The sequence below is a fragment of the Chlorocebus sabaeus genome, chromosome X (assembly GCF_047675955.1).
Source record: "Chlorocebus sabaeus isolate Y175 chromosome X, mChlSab1.0.hap1, whole genome shotgun sequence".
Lineage (NCBI taxonomy): Eukaryota > Metazoa > Chordata > Mammalia > Primates > Cercopithecidae > Chlorocebus > Chlorocebus sabaeus.
In genome coordinates, this window is record NC_132933.1 from 35,501,039 (window position 1) to 35,525,969 (window position 24,931).

Consider the following 24,931-nt stretch of genomic DNA (forward strand, 5'->3'; position numbering starts at 1 on the left):
CAGTTTTCTAATTGATCCACGGACTTCAGGACTTGCCTTCCTTCAGTTTGTTCAACTGCATTTTGATAAATACTGCTAATGCTATTCTGAAGTCACTCTTGCTTGAAAGTATTTCAGTGGCTCCCCAGTATCATCAGTATAAAAAAAACTTTTTTTGAGTTACACATAAACCCTTCAGTATGGACTTGGTCTCTTGCTAATTCTCATCATCTTCTACACACAGCAAACAAACTGACTTCTCTGCTCTAGTTTATGTTTTATTTCCCTTATGTGACTCCCTCAGCCTGGAATGCCCACTCCCTTCCCCACTTTGCCTAGTTAACCCATACATGTTGTCTAATAAAGACTGAAATAAACCTTTGTCACCTCTCAGAAGCTTCACAGACACAAGAATATTAACTGTAGTATATTGAGCTTGGGAAAAGAGCAGTGATCTGAGATACTGAGTCAAAAAGCCTCACAGACCGTCTAAACAATTTCCAATCCAAAGGGGCTGAACCAGTAGTTCTCAATGTATTATTTCCCCCATACTATTCATATGTGTAGTGCATTCTATCAGTAACTCCCAATATAAATAATGAATCTCTAGAAGGGAAGGGAACACTTGGGGAGGGATAATTAAATGTGCACACGTTGGGACAGGGGAAAAGAAAGAAATGAAATAGAAGCAACCTCACAACCCCAAGAAAATCGTATCAAATTTTTATAGTGAAACAATTTGGGGGTGGGTGGCATTGAATCAAAAATGGCTTTATTGGAGGTCCAGTTTTCAAATGTAGATAATAATTATGGGCACAGAGATTTTATGTAGAGTTTACAACTTGGCAGTAAGCTCCTACAAAATCACCAGTGGAAAATGTTTGCCATGGTCATAAATTCAGTGACCTGCTTGAAAGACATGTGATATTTACCCTATCTTGCTCCATCCAGCTCATACAGAAAGCAGTGGCATAATCCAAAGGAGTGGGAACATCCATGGAAAATTTCCTGGCCTGGCAGTTTGCATGATAAGTGAAGAAAGCACGATTTACTAAGAAAAATGCAGGTGCAACCCCCACAGCAGGATGAGGCCAACAAATTTATTACACTAGATGAAATGCACATGAATGTCTGCTGCCAGGTCAGACTCATAAATATGCATTAAAAGAGATTCTGGACCCTTATGAGAACCAGTTTTTTCTCAACCTACAAGGGCTGACAGATTTATGGTTGAGGATTTTACTTCACAAACAAACCCTTAGGTAGAACCCACATTTCTGCTAAGGTCATAGTGTTCTTTCACACCAAGGAGACTCCTAAGAAGAAACAAACAGTTTTTTTTAAACAGTTTATATAGGTAGAACATTCCAGTAATTAGCAGATAGCAAAATCTGTGACTATAATGGGGAACTAAAATGGAAAAAAGCAGAAAAAATAGGACAAGGGAGTCAGAAAGGAGAGACATTGTTTCTAATCTCTACTCTGCTAAAAATTAGTTAGCTATGAGGACCCAGGTTCCTCATTTATAAAGTATGTTAAGGGTAGGAAGATAATAGAATCTTTTAAGGTCTGTCCCAGCACTGAAACAATATGATTTGATCTAGAGTGACCTCCCTGACAGATACGAGGGTGAAATAGAGGCAGGCTCACATGACAATTACTGGCAAGGAAGAGAAATGGGAAGTCATGACTGGTGGAAGTGAGTAAAAGTTATAAAACTAAGCTGGACATACAGTCTGGATAGCCAACTTTATATTGTTAGGAAGTTTAACCATTATTTTCCAAACATCCCTTCCCACAACTTTCAGAATTATTCCTTAATTCTTCTATGACTTTCTATTGTTACATTCTACATTTGTATCACAATAATATTAACAGCAACCCCCAGTATAGATAGGTCTAAAATTTCAGTTAATCTACTATCACATCCACAGCCAAGTGTATGTAGAGAGGATGATATTGGGGGATGATATGGTTTGGCTGTGTCCCCACCCAAATCTCATCTTGAATCCCACGTATTGTGGGAGGGACCCAGTGGGAGGTAATTGAATCATGGGGGCAGGTCTTTCCTATGCTGTTCTTGTGATAGTGAATAAGTCTCACGAGATCTGATGTTATATAAAGGGGAGTTTCCCTGCACAAGCTCTCTTTTGGCCTGCCACCATCCATGTAAGATGTGACTTGCTCTTCCTTGCCCTCCACCATGATTGTGAGGCATTCCCAGTCACATGCAACTGTAAGTCCATTAAACCTCCTTATTTTGTAAATTGCCCAGTCTCGGGTATGTCTTTATCAGCAGCGTGAAAACAGACTAATATAGGGGAGAAGGGAGAAATAGAGGGAATGAGGACTTCTTTCTTCACTTGTGGATTTTTTTTTTTTTTTTTTTTTGAGAGTGTCTCACTCTGTAACCCAGGTGATAGTGCAGTGGTGTAGTCTTGGTTCACTGAAGCCTTGACCTCCGGGGCTCAAGCAATTCTCCCACCTCAGCCTCCTGAGTAGCTGGGAATAGAGGCACGCACCACCACACCTGGCTAATTTTTAAATGTTTGGAGACATGGGGGTCTCACTATGTTTCCCAGGCTGGTCTCAAACTCCTGGTCTCAAGTGTCTTCCCACCTCAGCCTCCCAAAGTGCTGGGATTACAGGTATGTGTCACTATGCCCAACCTCTTTCTCCATTTGACCACATCATGATATAGTCTTCAATTCATCACGCAGAGAAAACAGTTCTAAAATTTTGTGGATCTATTGCATAACTTCAGAATACATAAAGGAAAACTGAACAATAAAAAATGACAAATCTACCAATTAGAATGGAAAAATTTAAACCACCTCTCTCAGCAACTGATAGAACAAGCAGACAAAAAACATCTAGTATGGTTATACATAATTTGAATATAATTATCAAGCTTAATTTATTGAGTATACATAGAATATTTCAGCAAGTGGAGAAAATGTCTTTTCACAAGTACAGACAGAACATTTATTAAAATTGACCATATTTTAATATACTAGGCCATCAAACAAGTCTCAACAACTAGTAAAAGGACTGAAAATTAGAGTATATTCTCTGGTTACTGTGCAATTACGCTAAAAATAAGAAACAAATAACTAAAAATAGCCATGTTTGGATATTGAAAAACATTTTTAAACAACACATAGGGTCAAAGAAATCCTAATAGAAATGTAAACTACTTAAAACTGAGCAATAACAAACACTGCATAGCAAAACATGTGAGGTGCAGCATAAGCAAAACTTACAGGAAAATTTGTAGCCTTAAATGCTTACAGAGCATTCATCACTTAAGGACAGGTATACATTCTAAGAAGTGCATCCTTAGGCAATTTTGTAATTGTGTGAATATCATAGAGTGTACTTACACAAACATGTGGTAGAGCCTACTACACACCTAGGCTATATGGTATAGCCTACTGCTCACAGGCTACAAACCTGTAATGCATGTGACTGTACTGAATACTATAGGCAGTTGAAACATAGTGATCAGTATTTGTGTATCTAAATATATCTAAGCATATAAAAGGTATGATAAAAATATGGTATAAAAGATAAAAAATGGTACACCTGCGTAGGGCACTTACTATGAATGGAGCTTGCAGGACTGAAAGTTGTATGGGTGTCAGTCAGTGAGAAGAGAATGTGAATGCCTAGGACATTCTTGTACACTACTATAGACTTTATAAACACTATACATTTAGGCTCTACTGAATTTATAAAAAATATTTTTTCTTTAATAATAAATTAACCTTAACTTACTGTAACTTTTTACTTTATACACTTTTTAATTTTTTAAAACTTTTTGCCTCTTTTGTAATAACACTTAGCTTGAAACAAAAACATATTGCACAGCTATACAAAAATTCATTTTTTATATCCATATATATACATATAATTTCTTTATGTAAGCATTTTTCCTTTTTCATGAACTGGAAGAATTAATATTGTTTTTTATTTGTATAAATGTAAGGGGTACAAGTGCAATTTTGTTACATGGGTGTATTGTATAATGGTGAAGTCTTGGCTTTTACCACATATATGCCTTTTTCTATTTTTAAAATCGTTATTTATTTATTTTTTTTTACATTTTACACTTTTTTTGTTAAAAAAGAAGACACAAACATACACATCAGCCTGGGCCTACACAGGGTTAGGATAATCAATTTCACTGCCTTCCACTTAACACATCTTATCTCACTGGAAGGTCTTCAGGGCAATAACGTGCATGGAGCTGTCATTTCCTATGGTAACAATGTTTTTTTTCTGGAATACCTCCTGAAGGGATATGCAGCTGCTCAGCTCAGTGAAGGCACCAACTCCCAAGGCGCAATTGTCAGTTTCAGTTCAGGTGAGGGTGTGTGTGTGTGTGCGCATGCCTGTGTGTGTGTGTGTGCGCCTGTGTGTGTGTGTGTGTGACTCTTCTGGGTGGCCCTGTTTTCACCAGGATGCAGGACTCCACCAAAGCGCTGTTTGCTCAGCAGCAGTGCAGATTCAGCTCAGGTCCCTAGGGACAGGGTGCAGGCATGGCTGAGAGAAGATGGAGCTGTTCTGCCAAAGTGTGGGTTCCCCAGGAGGGACTGTGCAGCCTCAACTCTGCCTGAGGGGGTGGGAGAAGGAGTGGGTGGAGCAGTTCCACCATTGCTTGGCTCCACAGGGAAGGGACAATTGTTCACAGCTGGACTTGGGGATATAGGGCCACTAAGCAGGGGTGGTTTGAGGGCAGTTTCGTCTCAGGGAAGAAGATGTGCTGTGACTACTCATACTCATCCTGGGGCAAGACATACTCTCGTATTAGTTCTCAGTGCAGTAGACCTGTGGGCCACTTGGGGTGGGGCACAGTGTTGGCTTCTTACCTGTGGGGGGATCAAAGCTTTGTGGTCTCTAGGCAGCTCCCTCAGTTGAGCTTAATGCTGGTGAGGACTGCAGGGGACCCTAGTAGTTAGGACTGTAGGTATCCAAAGGGTTGATGGGGGCTGCTGGGATCCTCTTGCCTACCTTTGCACCATAGAGAGAAGTTCCTTCTGGTTCCTAGGTGATCTCACATGGGGGATGGAGTGATGGAGTCCTAGTATTTCCTTCTGTTCTTTATGTGACTCTCCTGAGTTTCTGTGCTCACCAAAGTTTGTGTTACTCCTTTGACGTGCCCTGGTGTTCTCCGTTAGTTATTTTTATTAAAATATAGCTGTTTATTTGTTGTTTTGCTTGTCTTTATGGAAGGGAGGAGGGCTAGGGGCTTCTAGTCGGCCATCTTGCTCTCTACCCTTTGCGCTTTTCTAGTGATACTGTTCTGAAGACTGGATACAACAGAAATTGTGTGTGTGCAAAGATGTGTAAATAAGAATGCGATATTATAGTCATGTGTCACATAACCTTTCGGCCAGTGATGAACTGCCTACGAAATGGTGGTCCCATATGATTATAATGGAGCTGAAAAATTCCCATTGCCTAGTGAAGTCAGATCCCTCGTGATGTTGTAGTGCAAAGCATTCTTCACGTGTTTGTGGTGATGCTGGTGTAAACGACCCCACTGTGCTGCTTCTAGTGGTATAAAGGTGTAGGAATACTGTTTTTTTTATGTGTGTGTGTGTTTGTGTATATATATATATAGTGCATAATACTTGATAATAAATGACTGTGTTACTGGTTTATATATTTACTATACTTTCTATTGTTATTTTAGAGTGTAGTCCTTCTATGTATACAAAAACCTAAGTGTAAACAGCTTCAGGCAGGTCCTTTGGAAGGTATTCCAGAAGAAGACATTATCATCATAGGAGATGACAGCTCCATGCATGTTATTGCCCCTGAAGACCTTCCAGTGCAATATGATGTGAAGGTGGAAGACAGTGGTATTGATGATCCTGACCCTGTGTGGGCCTATGTGCTTGTGTCTTAGTTTTAAAAAAGTTTACAAAGTAAAAAAAAAAATGTAAAAATAGAATAAAGATTATAGAATAAGGATATAAAGGAATAAAATATTTTTTACAGCTGTATAATATGTATTTTAAGCTAAGTTATTACAAAACAGGCAAAAAGTGAAAAAATTAAAAAGTATATAAAGTAAAAAAGTTACGGTAAGCTAAGGTTATTATTGAAGAAAGAGAAATATTTTTATAAATTTAGTGTACCTAAGTGTACAGTGTTGATAAAGTCTACAATAGTGTATAGTAATGTCCTAGGCCTTCACATTCACTTACCACTCACTCACTGAGTCACCCAGAGCAACTGACTTCCAGGCCTGCAGGCTCCATTCATGCTAAGTGCCTTATACAGGTGTGCCATTTTTTATCTTTTATACCATATTTTTACTATACCTTTTCTAAGTTTAGATATGCTTAGATATACAAATACTGACCATTATGTTACAGTTGACTACAGTATTCAGTACAGTCACATGCATTACAGGTTTGTAGCCTGTGAGCAATAGGCTATACCATATAATCTGGGTATATAATAGGCTATATCATCTAGGTTTGTGTGAGTGTGTTCTATGATGTTTGCATAATGATGAAATCACCTAATGATACATTTCTGAGAACCTATCCCCATTGTTAAGTGATGCATGACTGTACTTGTAATGAGAGACTATTGGAAACTCTATGTATATACTAATGGGAAGAATAAAGAATTGTCTCATTGTGTTCATGGGCATGTACCTTAATGACCAATGATTTTGAGCATCTTTCCATATATTTATTTGTTATTCCATATATCTTTGAGTATGTGTTCAGATTTTTTGCCCGTTAAGGGAAAAAACTGGATTGTCTTTCATTGTAGAGTTGTATTTTTTTTTATTGATTCTGGATGTAAATCTTTCATCAGATGTGTGGGTTGCAATTTTTCTTCCTGGTTTGTGGTTTGTCTTTTCATTTTCTTGGTAGATTTTCTCATAACAAAATATTTTAATTTTGATAAAGATCATTTTGTCAGGTTTCTCTTTCATGGATCGTGTTTTTCATAGCTACAAGATGTTTGTCTAACCTAAAATCCTGAAGATTTTCTTCTATCTTTTCTTCCAGAAGTTGTATATTTTTGTGTTTTATGTTTAGATCTGTGATCCACTTTGAGTTAACTTAAAGCAAATAAGATTTATTTGCTAGGAATACTTTTATTTCTTTAACTCACAAAATAAATATGTTATGGAAATGTGTTACTAGGAGTTATTGCCTCCAGTTGGTATTTTGGAAGCATGGGATTGTTAGTGACATTTAAGCTCTTTTGACCCTGGCCAGAAGTTAGAACTATAGTTGATTTCGTAGTTCAGTGACTTAAAAGTGTGTAGTATCTGGAGCAAATTGTGTCATGAAAGAATACTTACCAATATTTATTTTTACTATTTTACCCCTGTAGTTCTGTTTCATTAAAAATAAACACTTGTCCTGACCCACTAAACAGATTTCATGCCTCATGACTGGATCCAGATAATTTAAAAAGCATACTGGCTTAACTATCTTTCTGAATTGGAACTCACAATCTTCAGCACCTCCACTACTAAATAAATATTACCTGTCATTACCCTTTTCTGTCTGCTTTGTAACAATTCTACTTGGTTTTTCCCTAAACACAGTTTAATTTTTGTTATGACTTTACAAATTTTTAGATAATATACAGTCAGCTATATTGTCAGAAAAAAACAGTAAGTGGAGTAATAGAAGGAACTTATTGTGATACTGTAGAATTTTAGTATCTATTAAAATAGCGATGTCCAGTCCTGGAGGAGCTATAACTCTTCGGTATTTGTGTTTCATTACCTATTCCTGTCTTAGTTAAGTTTCTTTTGCTTCTACGTAGCAGAAACACACTGGAGCTTGCTCTACCCTAATGGGGCCTAGGGAGGCCAAGGGCAGGAAGCTAGAAGGGCTCAGTAACCTTGGAAGCTATTCTTGCTTCTTGTATCATTTGTGTTCCAGGCTACATTGGCTCTGTTTCTTTTTATGTGAGTCCTTTACACCTCTCTCTTTCTGAAGACTGGCTTTCTCTGATTCTCTGTGCATATGACTGCCCTGAGACCTTGGGATTACTTCTGGCCAGACTAGAATTGCTCTGCTCCAATTCCCAGGAGAGATAGTATATATAATTAGTTTAGGACAAGTTCCACTTCTGCTCGAATCAGCATGGCCCAAAGGTAGTTAGATCAGAAAGAACAACCCATGTTTGCCTTGTGGGTAGACGGTATGCAGTTCTCAGAGACTGAGAAGGGTGTTGGGTCTACTGCAAGTTCACAAAATGCTGGTTGGTATACATTTACCTTTTAAAATGAATTTTAATTAATTTGGTTTTCAGAATATAGAAGTTTATAAAAAGTTCATTGTATTAAAAAAATAAAAACTAAGTTAAGGATTACAAAACTAGGAAAGTCACACTGACATCAAAGGATGACTATTCTTTTATTACTTTCATGTTAAAAATAATTAAACTTATATAACACATAGACATTTAGTCAAATATATTGACTACAGAGTACTCTTTATTTTCAAAGGTGGCAGTCATCCACATACTGAACGTCTTGTCAATCCAGCAGTTGAAGGTGTTACAGGCTAAAGAAAATTAATATTTAAAATATTAGACATGCATTACAATTTTACTTCTGCAGAGTTTTCATTTAGATATATTAAAATTCCAATTTGCAGGGAAGGGAAGATATGAGACTCAACATTTATTGTGTTTCTGCCTAGTCAGTCACATAACATATTTTATTCTATTCAGCCCTTATAGCCACCCTTTGAGAAGTAGGCATTATTATCCTAGAAGCAGTGAAGAAACTAAAACTCACAGAAAACAGCTAGCAAATATGTAGTGAGGCTAGCATTTAAGCTCAAGTCTGTGTGACTCCACAGTTTCTTCTCTCTTCACTCTACTGTTTGGGGGTATGAAAGTATATTTATTAAACTTTTCTAAAAGAGGCTATAAATAGGACTACGCAGAAGCTATTCGGTTCATTTTCTTGTCTGTATACTTAAGACAGTCTCAGTGGCAAACATATGATAATCATTTCTCCATATCTGGAGCAAAAAGAGAGTCATATCAGTTACTTAATGTTAGTCACTTAAGCACATGGATTTTTTTTAGAGGTCATTACAGTGATAAATCAATATTTAAAAATAGCAGTGGCTTCTTCAGTTTGGAGAGAAATGTTTTTTAACCTTATATTCTAAACCTTAATGCATGCTAAATTGGGAATTGGAGGGAAAAAGGGAAAGCTGACCTTTCTTTTTTAGTCTGAACAAACAAGAAGAGGAAAGCAAAGACTGGCTAAATAGTATAAGGCAGTATATTAAGCTTTCCATGTTTATCCACTTGAAACCTGTTATTTTTCAAAAACACATTTTTAAGTAAAGAATCAGAAAATATGTATGCTTTGGAAATTATTATTAAAGACAAATTTTATAACATAAATGCTTTATGTAATGGTTACATAAAACAGTTTAAGTTGTCTGGTATTGATGATATAGAGGTAAAACTATCCTTCAAATATTTGTGAGTTTTACCTGTGAGTTAATGATGGTTTACTTTCTAATTTATCAACCTAAATGGCCTTGTCCAATACAATTAAAATGAACAATTATTTGGTTTATTGTAACTTCAGACTTAGTCAGAAAAAATGTATAACAGCTGATAGGGCGTAATTGCTAAAATAACTATAATTTTGTCTCTGCATGGTGAAGAATATGCATTAAGACTTTAGCAAAAGGTAAGACGTGCTCTCTTTGTAAGTAGTCCGATCAGATGTGGCTCATGACTTCAAATTAATTTGATATAAAGTAAATCTAGCTTAATGCTTTATTAAGAATTCACAGCAACCTTTGTGAAATAGAGGAATTTGAGATGAGGATGAGCTAGATGCTCCAGAGTTCACATTGCTGCTACCCTTTAGGGCATAAAAGGAGCAACCAAAATCATGCTATTTTAGTTCTTTAATAGTTTGGCTATTCCTTTACAAGCTACCTTTTCTAGGGACAAAGTAATATAGCATGACATACTTTAAGCATCAAACATAAAGAGTTTTGACCAAACTGCTCTCAGCATTTCTGTTCTGAAAGTACCTAATTAAAAGTAACGCTGAGTTACTGGCCCAGATATTGGCCCAGTGTAGGGAAAATGAAGCCCACTTAGAGTTAATGGGTTGAACCAATTGTACTCTGTAGTTCATCTCAGTACCTCTAATGTTTTTCTCATTGGTAAGCTTGGAGACAGGATGGGAGCTTATTAGTGACACAATTTTCTTCTTCTGAAGCTAAACTCTTGGTATTGTGATCTTTTGACCTTTTATTATCTCTGACTTCTTGATTCCCTTTTTCCACTCCTCTAAAGTACAGCACATATACAGGTTCGTTGATGTACAACCAAATTTTACTGTAGTGGTGAGCATGGTTTATGGATTTAATTAATTGACCTATTAGTCAAATCCAGTTTATTGGCAGTCTTTCAAGATTGAAATTCTAACTAGTCTCTCTTCATATCTATTTAGATCAACCCTTAATCAACCCCAATGCTAGGCTGCTGCTAGGTTAGATCTAAAAACACTACCAGTTTTGCATATTCACAGTTAATTGTTTGGTTTCTTATAAACCACTTCTCTATTTTTTCTTTTACTTATTCTTTGCTTCCAATTTCTTGGCTACAGTTTCTTAGCTGTGTTTGCTCTTTAGTCAGAGGACCAGTAGAAAATAACATTTTCCTTTTCCTTGTCACCAGATTCAGGGACAGTTTCTGTGTTCTCCTGGTTCTGGTCTCTGTAAGTCACCATATGTGGCTTTCAACCCTATCAGACCTTGACCTTATCCTTTTAAACATTTTGTAACAGTTTGTTTAATTAATGGGAAATAGAATTTATAGATAATATGACCTACTTATATACATATAACAAAATCATAATACCATGATTATAATATAAAGAATAAATAAATATAATTTATAATGAAACTATATATATTTCAGGATATGACTGTGAGGGCCCAACTGTACTAGAAGATGTAGTGAAGTAGTGAATGCTTGTACCTACTTCTTTTAAAAAAAAAAAAAATTCTTTTTTTATGTCTGTAGCCTAATCTTGGAAATAATGCTTGTACCTACTTCTAAAGAATAAGTTCAGGTTTATGAGAAGTAACAGGGTAATTCTGTATAGAAAGCTAAAGAAAATGAAAAATTAGTGGTACATGTGGACCATAACATAAAAATGTTAGAATAAATAACCACAGACCAGACTTGTTTGTATATAATAAGAGAAAGAAGGAAATACTTGAAGCTGAGAAAACATGTCATGACAAATTACAGACTCTCAAAATCGAAATTGAGGAAGTATGATATTCTCACAAAGGACTTGGGTCACATTTATAAGGGTAGTGACAAAGTAATTTCCTATGTTGTGATAGAGAATAAGACACTGATGAGGTATCACAGAAAGCATATTTCCTATTTTGAAATACTACCACTTTAAGACATAGTTTAGGTTCCTGGTAACGCAAAAGACCTTGATGACCAAATTCTTCTCTAGGTGATGAGAAATAGAAAGGATGGATTAGAAAGACAAACAATAAAACAGTAAGCTATGGAGAAGATGGGGCAGTAGATGTCTCTATACAAAAAAGATAGAAAAATAACAGGCAATCACCAAATGAATACTTTCAATATGGGTTTTTACAGGGTATGTTTCTTAGTGTTACAAAACTTTTTTTTTAACACATAAAATTTCGTAATTTGAAACATTTAAGTAATTTGTATTCTTTTTTAAAAATTTGCTCTTCAGAATTCAACTTCAGTAATTTTTATTGAGATCCCTGTGGTTCATGTGTCTCTACGAATTTAATAACGGTTTGTTTGTAATCTTTAAGAATGGACTCAAATATCCTCTGCCATTTTTGCAGAGGTTTCATTGCCTTTGCAGTAACTGCACTATTGTACTAAACTCTTTTCAACAAATATATAATTAGAAATGCTCTACTATGTAGTGCATAGAGTGGATATATAATTTAGTTTTGAGACAATGTCTTTATTTGATTCAAGCTTCTGCCTCCATAAAGACTTTGCCCTAAATTATTGGGCTTTTCTCTTAATTTCTTGTCAAATCTACCTGTATTAGTATACACAGCAGTGTTCCTTGTGTTTATTGTGTTAAGTTTCACCTGGCAGGGTATTTCTCTCTTCTGGGATATGAGACCATTCTTTATTGTTTGGGACTGCTCCATGTATTCCATAGCTCTTGCCTCTGCCCACCAAATGCTAGTGGTTTCTCTCAATAATTTTGAGTGGTAAAAGTACCCCACACATTTCCAAAATGCTCCTCAGGGGTATTGGACTCATTGGCTATTCCTAGCCAAATGTATATGCTTACGTTTCTTAAAAAACAACCTCCACAAATTTTATTTATGATATAAAAACACTTAAGGTTAATCCCCATTTTCTCTTGGAAGAGGAGTCTTTTTTCAGTGTGACTGTTGTGGATTGAATTGTGCCCTCCTGAAATCCAGATGTTGAAGTCCCAACCCCACCAGTACCTCAGAATGTGGTGATGTGTGGAGATAGGGTATTTCATGGTAGACTCTAATTCAATGTAACTGGTGCCCTTTTAAGAAGAGATTAGGACATAGGCAGGTTCAGAGGGAAGACCATGTGAAGATGGCCATCTGGAAGTCAAGGAGAGAGACGTCAAAAGAAACCAACTGTGATGACATGTTGAATCTGTTGTTTAAGCTGCCCAGTTTGTACTTTATTATGGCAACCCCAGCAAACTAATACAGTGACTGATTGATACTTCTTAATATGTGTTATCTCCATGTTAGTATGCCAAGATAGCAGTATAATTTAGTGGTTGCAGTTTGGATTTTCAAGGTTAGAATTCTGAATCAGCCACTTAGCAATGGTGACCTTGAGCATATTAATAAACTCTGAGAAGCCTCCTTTTTTTTTTTTTTTTTAATCTAAAATGAGGATAATAGTACTTTCTTCTCTGGGTTGTTGTGAAGATTTGGTAAATAATGTAAAGTGTCTGGTACATGGAAGAATTCTATAAATAATACTTCTTTTTTCATCTGCTTCCATTTTTAGGTGTACTTTGCATTTTCAAAAATGATGTAGTGGCATACTTGTTAGATGGACATTTATTGTGGGGATTTCAGGGTACCTGATTGGTGAATGAGGGAGAGATTTGCGGGTCGTAGGGCTTTTTCAATACGTTTATACTCAATAATGTACATATAACACTTTACAAAGTCATAGTACCTCACATCCAGGTCTACGTGATGCACAAGGATTACCCTCATTGTGCCTCAAGAGATATTATTGTAACCTTTGTTTTGCTTACATAACCTCCTTTAAGACACAGTATACCTGTCCTCTGTGAATATGCTGAGATAAGCATTTTTCCTCTGTATTCCATAGTGCCATAGCACACATACCTTCAGTCGTAGCATTTATATGCTCCGTTATGTCTGTTTTCTCCATGAGACTGAGCTCTTTGAATGTGGTGACTGTTCTTCGTTCATCTTTATATTCCTAACGTTCTGCACAGTGCCTGATTCTTTGTAGATGTGCTATATTACATATTACCAACATTTATGAGTAATGCTAAGTGCTAGATGCTGTCTCTGTCTCTGTTTTACAGACAGTAGTTAAGTGCTCACGGTAACACAGTTCAGTGGTAGAGCTAGAATTGAACACCATGATAGCTTAATTGCAGGGTCCATGCTCTTAACCATTATAGTATAATGTCTCTTCCCTGAGAATAGAAGTGTCATCATCTAGTACATTGTAGGTCAGTGTAGCCCCGAGAGAGAGTTTGGAGCATTTAATTGGTAGGACCAAGAACCCGAAGCACACTTTACCTGGAGGCAAGTTGGGGGTGTGTGTGCATGTCCTGATGCTTGGAAAAGATGTTATACTCTGCTATATTATTTGTACTACTGGTATTGAAGGTTTAGATAAAGTTTGTGTCTCTGAAATGCATTTTCTGCATTAAAAATATATTTCTATAGTGATATAGAGTGAAATTTCCTTGTAAGCCCCCAAATCACTTAAAATGGATGTCATCATGGACTGTGCTCCCTTATACATTGATAGCAGGGTTAAGATGATTGATGTAACTTTAGGGAATTTGCTATATTTGTAGTGAAAACAGCATGAGAAGAAAAGTGAAGATGCTGCTCGTAGCAGTTAAAACTTCAGATTTCTTAAATGCTTAGGAGATGAACTGTTCCAGAATTTTGTTTTATTGTATTTTTATTTAAAACTGATTTTATTTCCTTAACATCAATGTATTTTTCATTTCCAATACTTTGGTTAAATTTTTTCCTGCTGACTCATGGCTGTCATTACAGCTCTTACAGTAAAGTGTTTTAGAGATGCTGTAGGATCTGTTGAGACTTGTAGAACTATTTGCTTCTACAACATATAATCCCAGATTGTTGTACTCTTCTGATGTTCCTTGAACAGCTTTTGCATTTTCTTCTGTCATGCCTCAGTGTGTCTTCCTTCAGCTCTTTCTCTCCTTCTTCTGATTTTCTGCATGATCAAAACCAGTTGGCCAAAGAGGTTTAGAATTGTACGTGAAGGACTAAGGGGTGTGTCAGTTACTAACATGAATGTGCATTTGTGCTTGAGCTTTGTGATATCTGTTCTGTCTCTGAGGCCTCTTTTTTACTTGTTTCTTTACTGTCTTTTGAAGAGATGAAGTTACTGCAAAATTGGTTCATTCTAGACATTATATTATAAAATACTGTCAATTTTCATTCTGTCTATTAAAAGGGATAGTGTGGCTTAATAGTCAGAAGTTCAGGTACTTTTCCAGTAGATTGTTTTAGTGACATTTTGTAATTGATTATTATTGGAAAGTAAAATTCTTTCTGCCTTAATGAAAGAAATTGTGCTTTAATTTATCCTGTTTAAAAGGAAAAGTCAACAAATATTTTGGGTGATAAATTCATGACCAGCATTCATTTGGACACCTTGCATAACTGAACTGTAGTTATTGACCCAGAAGAAGTAGTACCTCATCAAGATAGCAAATGATTATAATTTTTTTTAAAGATCAAGACACTAGCCATGGATTTAAGAGTAGAGAACTATTAAAGTACTTGGTGTTTAGGAACTCTGAGAGGAGCTGTAGAATGAAATAAAAGAGAGCGTAATAGGAAGGTGGAAGCTGATAAAGACAGAGCACTAAATTAGTGTGGTATACTTTTTGTGTAAGAGAAATAAAAATGATGGGGGGAGTAGGGGAAGGGATTTCTGGAGGTATTACTCTGTAGTTTCATATTTAGAAGGCAAATCAAAACTGTTAATAGACTGTTGACTTTGAGCTGCAATTATTGATATCAGTATGAGAAACAGTGGGCTGACATCAGAATTTAAAGGGCTAAGTTGGTAACAGTATGTAATGGAGAGGCTTTAAAATCAGACAGTTCTGGGTTAGATTCCTGGCGTCATCACTTCTGGCTATTTTGACATTGGACAACTTCATGTTTTCTAACAAGCGTAGAAAACGTGTACCAGTGCCTCTCTCTCTCTTTATATTCATCATTTTGGCAGATTAGTGGAAGATGACTGTTTGGGCCTAAAGGAAGCTGTCCAGTTTTAAATTGTTGTTGTTGCTGTATATCCTTACATATAATTTATTGTCAGGTATATGATTTGCAAATATTTTCTCCTATTCGGTAGGAGTTTTTACTTTTTTTTTTTTTTTTTTTTTTTGAGATAGAGTCTCGCTCTGTTGTTCAGGCTGGAGTGCAGTGGCACAATCTTGGCTCATTGCAAACTCTGCCTCCTGGGTTCATGCCATTCTCCTGCCTCAGCCTCCTGAGTGGCTGGGACTACAGGTACCCCCCACCACACCTGGCTAATTTTTTTTTTTTTTTGTATTTTTAGTAGAGGTGGGGTTTCACTGTGTTAGCCAGGATGGTCTTGCTCTCCTGACGTCATGATCCACCTGCCTCGGCCTCCCAAAGTGCTGGGATTACAGGTGTGAGCCACCACGCCCAGCTGATTTTTCACATTTTTGATAATATCCAGTGATGCACACGTTTTACATTTTGATTAAGTCCAAATTATCTATTGTTGCTCATGCTTTTGGTGTCATGTCTAAAAATCCTTTGCCAAATGCGAGGTCATAAAAATTTGTTTTTATCTGAGAGTTTTAGCTCTAACAGGTTTTTGATCCATTTTAATTAAGATTTGTATATAGTATATACAAATGTATATGTATATGGTGTATACCTCATTCTTTTGCATGTGACTATCCAGTTGTGCCAGCACCATATGTTGAAGAGACTTTCCTCTCCTCATTGAATGATGTTGAAACACTTATGGAAAATAGTTAACTGTAGACACATGGCTTTATTTCTGGACTCTCGATTCTGTTCCATTGATCTATCCTTGTGCCAACACCACACTGTTTTGATTACCACTGCTTTATAGTAAGTTTTGAAATTGGGAAGTGTGAGTCCTCCAGGCTTGTTCTGTTGTGATTACACTTAAAGATAAACCTTTGCTGGAAAAAAAAAAGTCCCAAGGAAAGGGACAAAGTACAGTGTGGTTTTGATAGGGGAAGAAATATTCTGGGAGACTGTAGCTGAGATAGATACATTTAAGTGCTTGGAGGCTGATAATAAAGAAATGAATAAAAAAGTAAAATATATTGAACACCTATTATATGTCAGCTGTTCATATATTCTCACAACAAACTTGAGGAAGTGGGTATTGGTTCCCCGTTTTTACCTAGCAATATTCTGAAAATGAAATGAAGTAATTTGCTTGTGCAGCTAGAAAGTGACAACTGAACTTATGTCATTAAGCTTCTACAGGCCTATTACCATGCTGCCTTGATAATTAAACTACCTGAATAAATGTATCAACCAGGGTCTAATCAAGAGAAAGAAATCACATGAGTTATTTGAACAAAGAGAATTTAATATAAATAATTATTTTATAAGTATATTATCTACTGTAAATTAATTCAAAGGGTAAAAAGGTAATTTTTTTTTACCCAGGACAGCTAAGGCTTTGCTGTCCAATACAATAGCCACTAGCTACATGTGGCTTTTGAGTACTTAAATATGACTTTTATAATTAGCTAGTCAGTTTCTACAAAGAAGTCAGTTGAGAGTCTGATGAGGATTGTGTTAAATCTGCAGGTCACTCTGGGGAGTATTACCATCTTAACAATATCAAGGCTTCCAATCCATGAACATGGTATGTTTTCCCATTTATTTAGATCTTATTTTGTCTTTCAGCAATGTTTTATAGTTCCCAGAATATAAATTTTGTACTTTCTCTGCTAAAATTGTTTCTGAGTATTTTATATTTATATTGATGGAATTGTTTTAAATTTTGTTTTCAGATTATTTATTGCACATGTATAGAAATAAAATTTATTTTTCTGTATATTGATCTTGTATCCCACAACTTTGCTGGACTCATTTTTTTAGTTCTAATAGTCTTCCATCAATTCTGTAGGATTTTCTACATACAAGCTCATGTCATCTGCTCTAAAAAAATAAAGTAAAAATTGTTTTATTTCCTCCTTTCCAATATGGATGCCTTTTTTTTTCTTTGAAAAAATTATTTCCCTGAGTTTTCCAAGATGAATTTCATTTCCTTTTCTTGGCTAATTGCCCTGGCTAGAGCTTCTAGCACAATGTTGATTAGAGGCAGTGAGAGCAGACATCCTTGTTTTGTTCCTGATTTTAGGGGGCAAGCATCTAATGTTTTATCATCAAGTATAGTGTTGGTTGTAGATTTTTAAAAATATTACATTAAATTATTATTCATCTTTCTTCTTAGAGCTGAGGGTCTTGCTGTGTTGGCCAGGCTGGTCTCAGACTCCTGGGCTCAAGTAATCCTCCTGCCTCAGCCTCCTGAGTTGCTGGGATTTCAGATATGAGCCACTATGCCTAGCATATTCATCTTTATTACTGAATTTTTTTTGCAACTCCTTAAATTTCTGTGGTTGAGATGAGACCCTCACTTATTTTACATCAGTTTTGGCCCTGTGGTTATAGAAGATTTGGAGGAAATTGTAAAAAGTCCTAAACATTCTGAATTCAGGTTGTTTTGGAAGTGTCTTTACATTCTATATCTGTTTTAAAGAAACCAAATCTGTAAGTGACAGTTCATGCATTCATCATGGTAGTGAGGTTAATTTATGAAATAAGATGCCATGCCAAGATTTAATTAACAGGCATTTGTGCAAATCAAAAGCCTTGGTTCTATATCAAATGATAAAGTAAACCATATCCTACTTTAACATTTTTTTATCTATTGTTGAACTGTGGGTCTGAATGTGTTCCATAAGATGGCTTCTACTGTGGCTATGAAGATTGTAGAAAAGGTAGAGCTACCTACACTTCCCTTTGTGCCTTCTGTTATTTTCTTAAATTTGCTAAAAATATTTGTTATGGATCCAGAAAAACTGTTACCTTTTTTCCAGACCTACATGCTGTACTCCCTTGAATCCCTTGCACAGTAAAAGTGGAGTGACCTAATTTGGTAACATGGTGATTTCTGCTGGAAATATTTGTATCTGAAATGCTACTTTCTAAGGAGTTCTGACTGGTGATTTGCCAGTTTTTTTTTTTTTTTTTTTTTTTTACTATATTTGAAAATCACTTATTAAAAAGAGTTAAAACTTTAGTAAATTGACTATATGAATTTTATCAGAACAGGTTTTAATTGTTTTACATTTAATTGACTTGTGGCTTTTGATTGAATAGGATGTTAAACAGTGTTGTACCTATTTAGAAGGAAATGCTTTGTCTTTTTAATGTAGTGTTGAGGAATATGATAAACTCTTAAGGAGACAGTTTATAATTTAATACAGTACTCACAATATTTCTAAGACTGACTGTGATATGTAAATTGGAGTGGACCTTAAAGAGGGTTCTTAATTCATATTAGTCTATGTCATTTCAGCAAATGATTAATACTTATTTTTTAAGAAATGCAATAATAAACTTGTCATTGCTGAAGAAATACTTTTATGTCTTCTTGTTGTTATTTAGATGTTGCTTAGTGTTTAGAGCACGGACTTTAGATTTCAGCTATAGATTCACTCAAAAACCAGAATCCTTCAGCTTAAAGATCTCTTGTACAAAGAAAGCAAAATGATGTGTTTTTCTTTTACTATACTAGAAGAATGTCATGTTATAAAAATGCTGCTTGCATCTAGATTTGAAGAGTTACTTAGAACCCAATCATATTTTATTATATTAGAGATATAGGCATTTTTGTTTTAAGATAGTTTGTGAATCTCATTTTGCTTGGATAAACAGCTTTCTGATAAGGTGGTTACTGTAATATAAAAGCACTTAAGCATTTTACCCTTTGGAACATGGAGGACAAATTGAATTATAGCCTGTTAGCATGGAGATGAGGAAAAAAAGAAACAACTTGCACCTGCTTGCTTAAACGCATCCCAAATTGAAAGCCACTTAATACATGAAGCCACTTAATTTTCCCTATAAAATGCTCAACAGTTTTTTTGTCTTCCCTCAATTTATCTATAGACTTCCACTTAAAATCTTTTGTAAGCGTTTTTCTTCTTTCTCCTTCATTGTCTTTTTCTTGTTTGTAATTTATTGTGGGAGAAATAGGATTTTGCATGGTAACTAGGACCCTGAGAGGTGTTTTATGTTCTATGGTTTCAGATTTTCTCTTGGTTTCTCTCTCTCTCTCTCTCTCTCTCACACACACACACACACACACACACAAATTGAGATTGGACATCTTTTCTTATGCTTATTCTTTTTGTTGCCATTCTTCTGTGAAAGGCTTGTTGAAATATTTGCTCACAGGGTTGCTCACCTTTGTTTCATTATGTTTTTAGACTGTTTTATGTATGATGAATATTAAACCTTTGCCTATGTTGCAAATCTCCTTGCTTCCAACCTCACACCCTCCTGCCTTTTGTTAATTATGTTTATGGCATTTGGTACCATATAGAATTGCAACGTTTTTTAACCAACAAACTTAAAAATTATTTTCTTTATGGTCTCTAAGTTTTGTGTCAGCCCTTAGAAAGATTTTGTGATTCATTAAAAAACTAAAAAAAAAAAAAAAAAAAAAAAAAAAAAAAAAAAAAAAAATTTCCTCTATCTTCCACTAGTTGTTTTTTTTTCTTTCTTTTCTTTTCTTGAGATGACGTCTTGCTCTGTCGCCCTGACTGGAGTGCAGTGGTGCGATCTTGGGTCACTGCAACATCCACCTCCTGGGTTCAAGCAATTCTGCCTCAGCCTCTTGAGTAGCTGGGATTACAGGTGTGTGCCAACAGGCCCAGCTAATTTTTTGTATTTTTTTTTTTTTTTTAGTAGAGACGGGGTTTTACCATGTTGGCCAGGCTGGTCTCAAACTCCTGACCTCGTGATCTGCCCACCTTGGTCTCCCAAAGTGCTGGGATTATAGGCATGAGCCACTGTGCCCGGCCTCTACTACTTTTACAATTTTACTTTTTCATATTTCAATATTTAATCTATCTGGAACACATAGTATAGATAGGATTTTAATCTCCTCTCCCTAGCATAGCCAATTTCCCCTAAAGTGTTTTTTGAGAAGTTTTATCTTCCTACTGATTTCAACTGCCACATTCATGATATAGTTAATAACCATATGTATTTTGATCTATTTTTAGATTCTGTTCTGTTCATTCCTCTGTCTGTTCCCACACTAGTACCACACTGTAATAGTTACTATATTTCTTTTACTACATTTTAATATCCGCTGGAAAAAGTTTTCTTGCCTCTGCCTCCCCAACCACCCTGTTGTAAGTATGTTTATGGCTTATTTTTCTTTTTTAAGCTTATTAGACAATTTTTATGTGTTCAGTTCTCCCAATCAACTATAGATTCAATGTACAAAATATTCACCTTCTCCACAAAAAATCTGACTCTTTTGGAAATTTGATTGAAATTATATTGAATTTATATATTAAATTTGAGGGAAGTTTGCATCTTTATGATTTTGAGTTTGTCTGTTCCTGGATATGGTGGGTGTGTGTGTGTGTATGTGCACGTGAGTGCATGTGTTTCCATTTATTCAGGGTCATTTATTCTTTTATGTGCTTCAGTAAAATTTTATTTTTCTATTTATTTATTTATGAGACAGAGTCTCGCTCTGTCACCCAGGATGGAGTGCAGTGGCGCGATCTCGGCTCACTGTAAGCTCTGCCTCCGGGTTCACACCATTTTCCTGCCTCAGCCTCCCAAGTAGCTGGGACTACAGGCGCCTGTCACCACACCTAGCTAATTTTTTTTTTGTATTTTTAGTCAATATGGGGTTTCACTGTGTTAGCCAGGATGGTCTCGATCTCCTGACCTTGTGATCCGCCCGCCTCAGCCTCCCAAAGTGCTGGGATTACAGGTGTGAGCTACCGTGCCCAGCCAAAAATTTTATTTTTCATATGTCTTTCATGCATCTTTTAAAGCATATTTGTAAGTTTTTTTTTTTTTTTTTTTTACAAACTTTGCTGCTCTCAGGTAGATGATATTTTTTTCCAGTACTTTTAGAATAAGATATTGGTGGAATATAAGAAATCCTTGTTTTCATGGACCTGACATTCTTGTAATGGGCCTCTCATTGTGCTAGTTTTTCAATTGATTCTTTTGCATTTTCCATAAACCTCATGTTATCTATAAATCATTAATTTTTAGACAATCATTTATGATCCTGCAGCAGCAACATTCCTCAGGAACTTGTTAGCAATGCAAATTCTCTAGACCGATCCCACAGGAACTGAAGGAGAAACTCTTTACAGCAATTTGTGCTTCACATGTCTCCAAACTCTGATGTATGCTCAAGTTTGGAGACCACTGATGTAAATAATAATTTTATGCTGTCTTGCTTATATTTTCATTTCTCACTTTTTAAAAAAAATTGCAATATGTGTGTGTATCAGGGCTCAATGGATTACATAGAATGAGCACTGACTGAATAGGCTGAGACACATCGCTATCATCCATGGGTAAGATGGGAGGGAAATGATGAGACATGAATTATTCCTTAATTTCTTAATTCCTTAATTAAGTGAATAAGGAAAAAGCAAATCAGAGAGAGAGAGAGAGAGAGAGAAAGAAATTAAGTATACAATTTAGGGTGAGGATTTTAGTGGTTGACAGAGGGAAATCTGATTCAAAGTAAGATCACTCCTATAGATAAGTAAGAATTGTAACATGATGAAATTGCAAGAAATAAAGACAGCTAATCCTAAGCCTGGCAGTTAATACTTAATGAAAGTTTGTAAGATGAAGTTCAGTCTTTGCAATATGAGGGTCACAACCATTTGAAAATCATATAGAATTGCATTAATAGAAGGATAATACTTTCAATATTGGCAAAAAAGCCAATTGCAATGATGAGTCAAATGATACCATGAGCCAACAATATACCTCAAAGGCATTCCTAAAGCCTATTATGAATGACAACATGAGAAGGGACTACCAGGGGATCTTGTCAGGAAAGGAGGCCAGGTGTGGTGGCTCATGCCCATAATCCCAACACTTTGGGAGGCCAAGACAGGAGGATTGCTTGAGGCCAAGAGTTTGAGACAAGCCTGAGCAATATAGTGAAACTCTCCTATCTAAAAAGAAAAAAAAGGAAAAATAAAGAAAAGACAGGAGGAATGATATTAAGCAGTGGAACTGCATGGTGTATGGTGTATACCTATAGCTGACAGAAAGTAAAATGATAGTGACCACATGGTGGTGACATGGGCAGATTGCTTTAGTGACTGTAGCAGGGAAGCTGAAATTGTTGAGAAGAGTGTGTCAGCCACTCTGGCACTTGGCCAGGAAAAGGGAGAAACTTAAGAAACATGGGAATCCAGTCTTTTTGGTAGGTGTTTAGACCTGAAAGTAGCTGTGGACTTACCTCTCTGGACCCCCTAGTTGTAGCATAAGATGCTGGTCAAGGGGAAACCAGGCAGGCTGATCATGTACTTAAAATGAGTGTTCTGAAATAGGCTTTAGATGCAACCTTTAGTATAGTGCAACTGTTATTTTGTTAGGGGTGCATATGTGGGAGCATACCAGATAGACCTATCAATTTTTAGATTTACTGTAGTGAAAAATCACCACCCAATGCAACAGTTAGTGCTCAGGTATTTTAGGATAAGACCTCTTTAGTGCCACAGGTGGGAGGGGAGTATAAGCTAAATGATTCTATGATCTAACACTCTGGGACATTTAAAAAAAATCAACTTTTGTCTAACAAACTATTTTTTAAAGAACACAATTCTGTTAGTTAAACTTCAGATTTTGCATTTTCAAGATGATTTTGAATTTTTGTGATGCTGCTATATATAACTTAATTTAGAGGAGTGCAATTATGTACAGTTTTTGTAGATTTTGCAGTTTTTTGATTTTGTCATGTTTAGCATTTTTCACTAATCCTTTCTGTCAGCTTTCTTTTCTTACCACAGTACTTATCAAAATTTTATTTGAAGACAGAGTGCTAGAGAAACTCCTAAAAATTTTTTTAATATAACATCAGTTTAATTCATAAGTGAGACTTACCTTATGTAGCGTGAAATTGGCTAAGGATATCTCAAATCTGATTATTTTAAAGCTATTGGATTTTGGACAGAGTAGGAAAGAATGATACAGTGGGTTTTAATTAAATGCTAGGTCATAAACTGGAATTTTTATTTGAAATATTATCTAAGATAGGTGCTTGAGAAATATTAGATTTGTGAGTTACTTAAATACTTGTGAATAAAATTGCTTGAACTTATGCAAGATATCTCAACTACCATAAGCAGTTTTGTCAGTTTTATTTCTGGTGAGCTATATTGAATATTTTTTTTTTAAATTATTTATTTATTTATTTTTTTATTTTTATTTTTTAATTTATTTATTATTATTAAACTTCAAGTTGTAGGGTACATGTGCACAACGTGCAGGTTTGCTACATATGTATACTTGTGCCATGTTGGTGTGCTGCACCCATCAACTCGTCATTTACATCAGGTATAACTCCCAATGCAATCCCTCCTCCCTCCCCCCTCCCCATGATAGGCCCCGGTGTGTGATGTTCCCCATCCCGAGTCCAAGTGATCTCATTGTTCAGTTCCCACCTACGAGTGAGAACATGCGGTGTTTGGTTTTCTGTTCTTGTGATAGTTTGCTAAGAATGATGGTTTCCAGCTGCATCCATGTCCCTACAAAGGACACAAACTCATCCTTTTTTATGGCTGCATAGCATTCCATGGTGTATATGTGCCACATTTTCTTAATCCAATCTGTCACTGATGGACATTTGGGTTGATTCCAAGTCTTTGCTATTGTGAATAGTGCTGCAATAAACATACGTGTGCATGTGTCCTTATAGCAGCATAATTTATAATCCTTTGGGTATATACCCAGTAATGGGATGGCTGGGTCATATGGTACATCTAGTTCTAGATCCTTGAGGAATCGCCATACTGTTTTCCATAATGGTTGAACTAGTTTACAATCCCACCAACAGTGTAAAAGTGTTCCTATTTCTCCACATCCTCTCCAGCACCTGTTGTTTCCTGACTTTTTAATGATTGCCATTCTAACTGGTGTGAGATGGTATCTCATTGTGGTTTTGATTTGCATTTCTCTGATGGCCAGTGATGATGAGCATTTTTTCATGTGTCTGTTGGCTGTATGAATGTCTTCTTTTGAGAAATGTCTGTTCATATCCTTTGCCCACTTTTGGATGGGGTTGTTTGTTTTTTTCTTGTAAATTTGTTTGAGTTCTTTGTAGGTTCTGGATATTAGCCCTTTGTCAGATGAGTAGATTGCAAAAATTTTCTCCCATTCTGTAGGTTGCCTGCTCACTCTGATGGTAGTTTCTTTTGCTGTGCAGAAGCTCTTTAGTTTGATGAGATCCCATTTGTCAATTTTGGCTTTTGCTGCCGTTGCTTTTGGTGTTTTAGACATGAAGTCTTTGCCCATGCCTATGTCCTGAATGGTACTACCTAGGTTTT

At 36.0% G+C, this 24,931-nt stretch overlaps 1 protein-coding gene across 6 annotated transcripts in view; it reads left to right on the forward strand.

Annotated features, from left to right (window-relative positions):
- KLHL13 (kelch like family member 13) overlaps positions 1-24,931 on the forward strand; it is a 193,423-nt gene that overhangs the window by 34,460 nt on the left and 134,032 nt on the right. For 2 of the 6 annotated variants that reach the window (XM_037989075.2, XM_037989078.2), the window contains exon 2: positions 17,121-17,178. The exons of the other annotated variants lie outside the window; for them this stretch is intronic. In XM_037989075.2, the coding sequence (XP_037845003.1) occupies positions 17,170-17,178 (9 nt within the window). In that variant the 5' untranslated portion in view covers positions 17,121-17,169. The remainder of the gene's footprint in view (positions 1-17,120; positions 17,179-24,931) is intronic. 6 annotated transcript variants of the gene reach the window in all.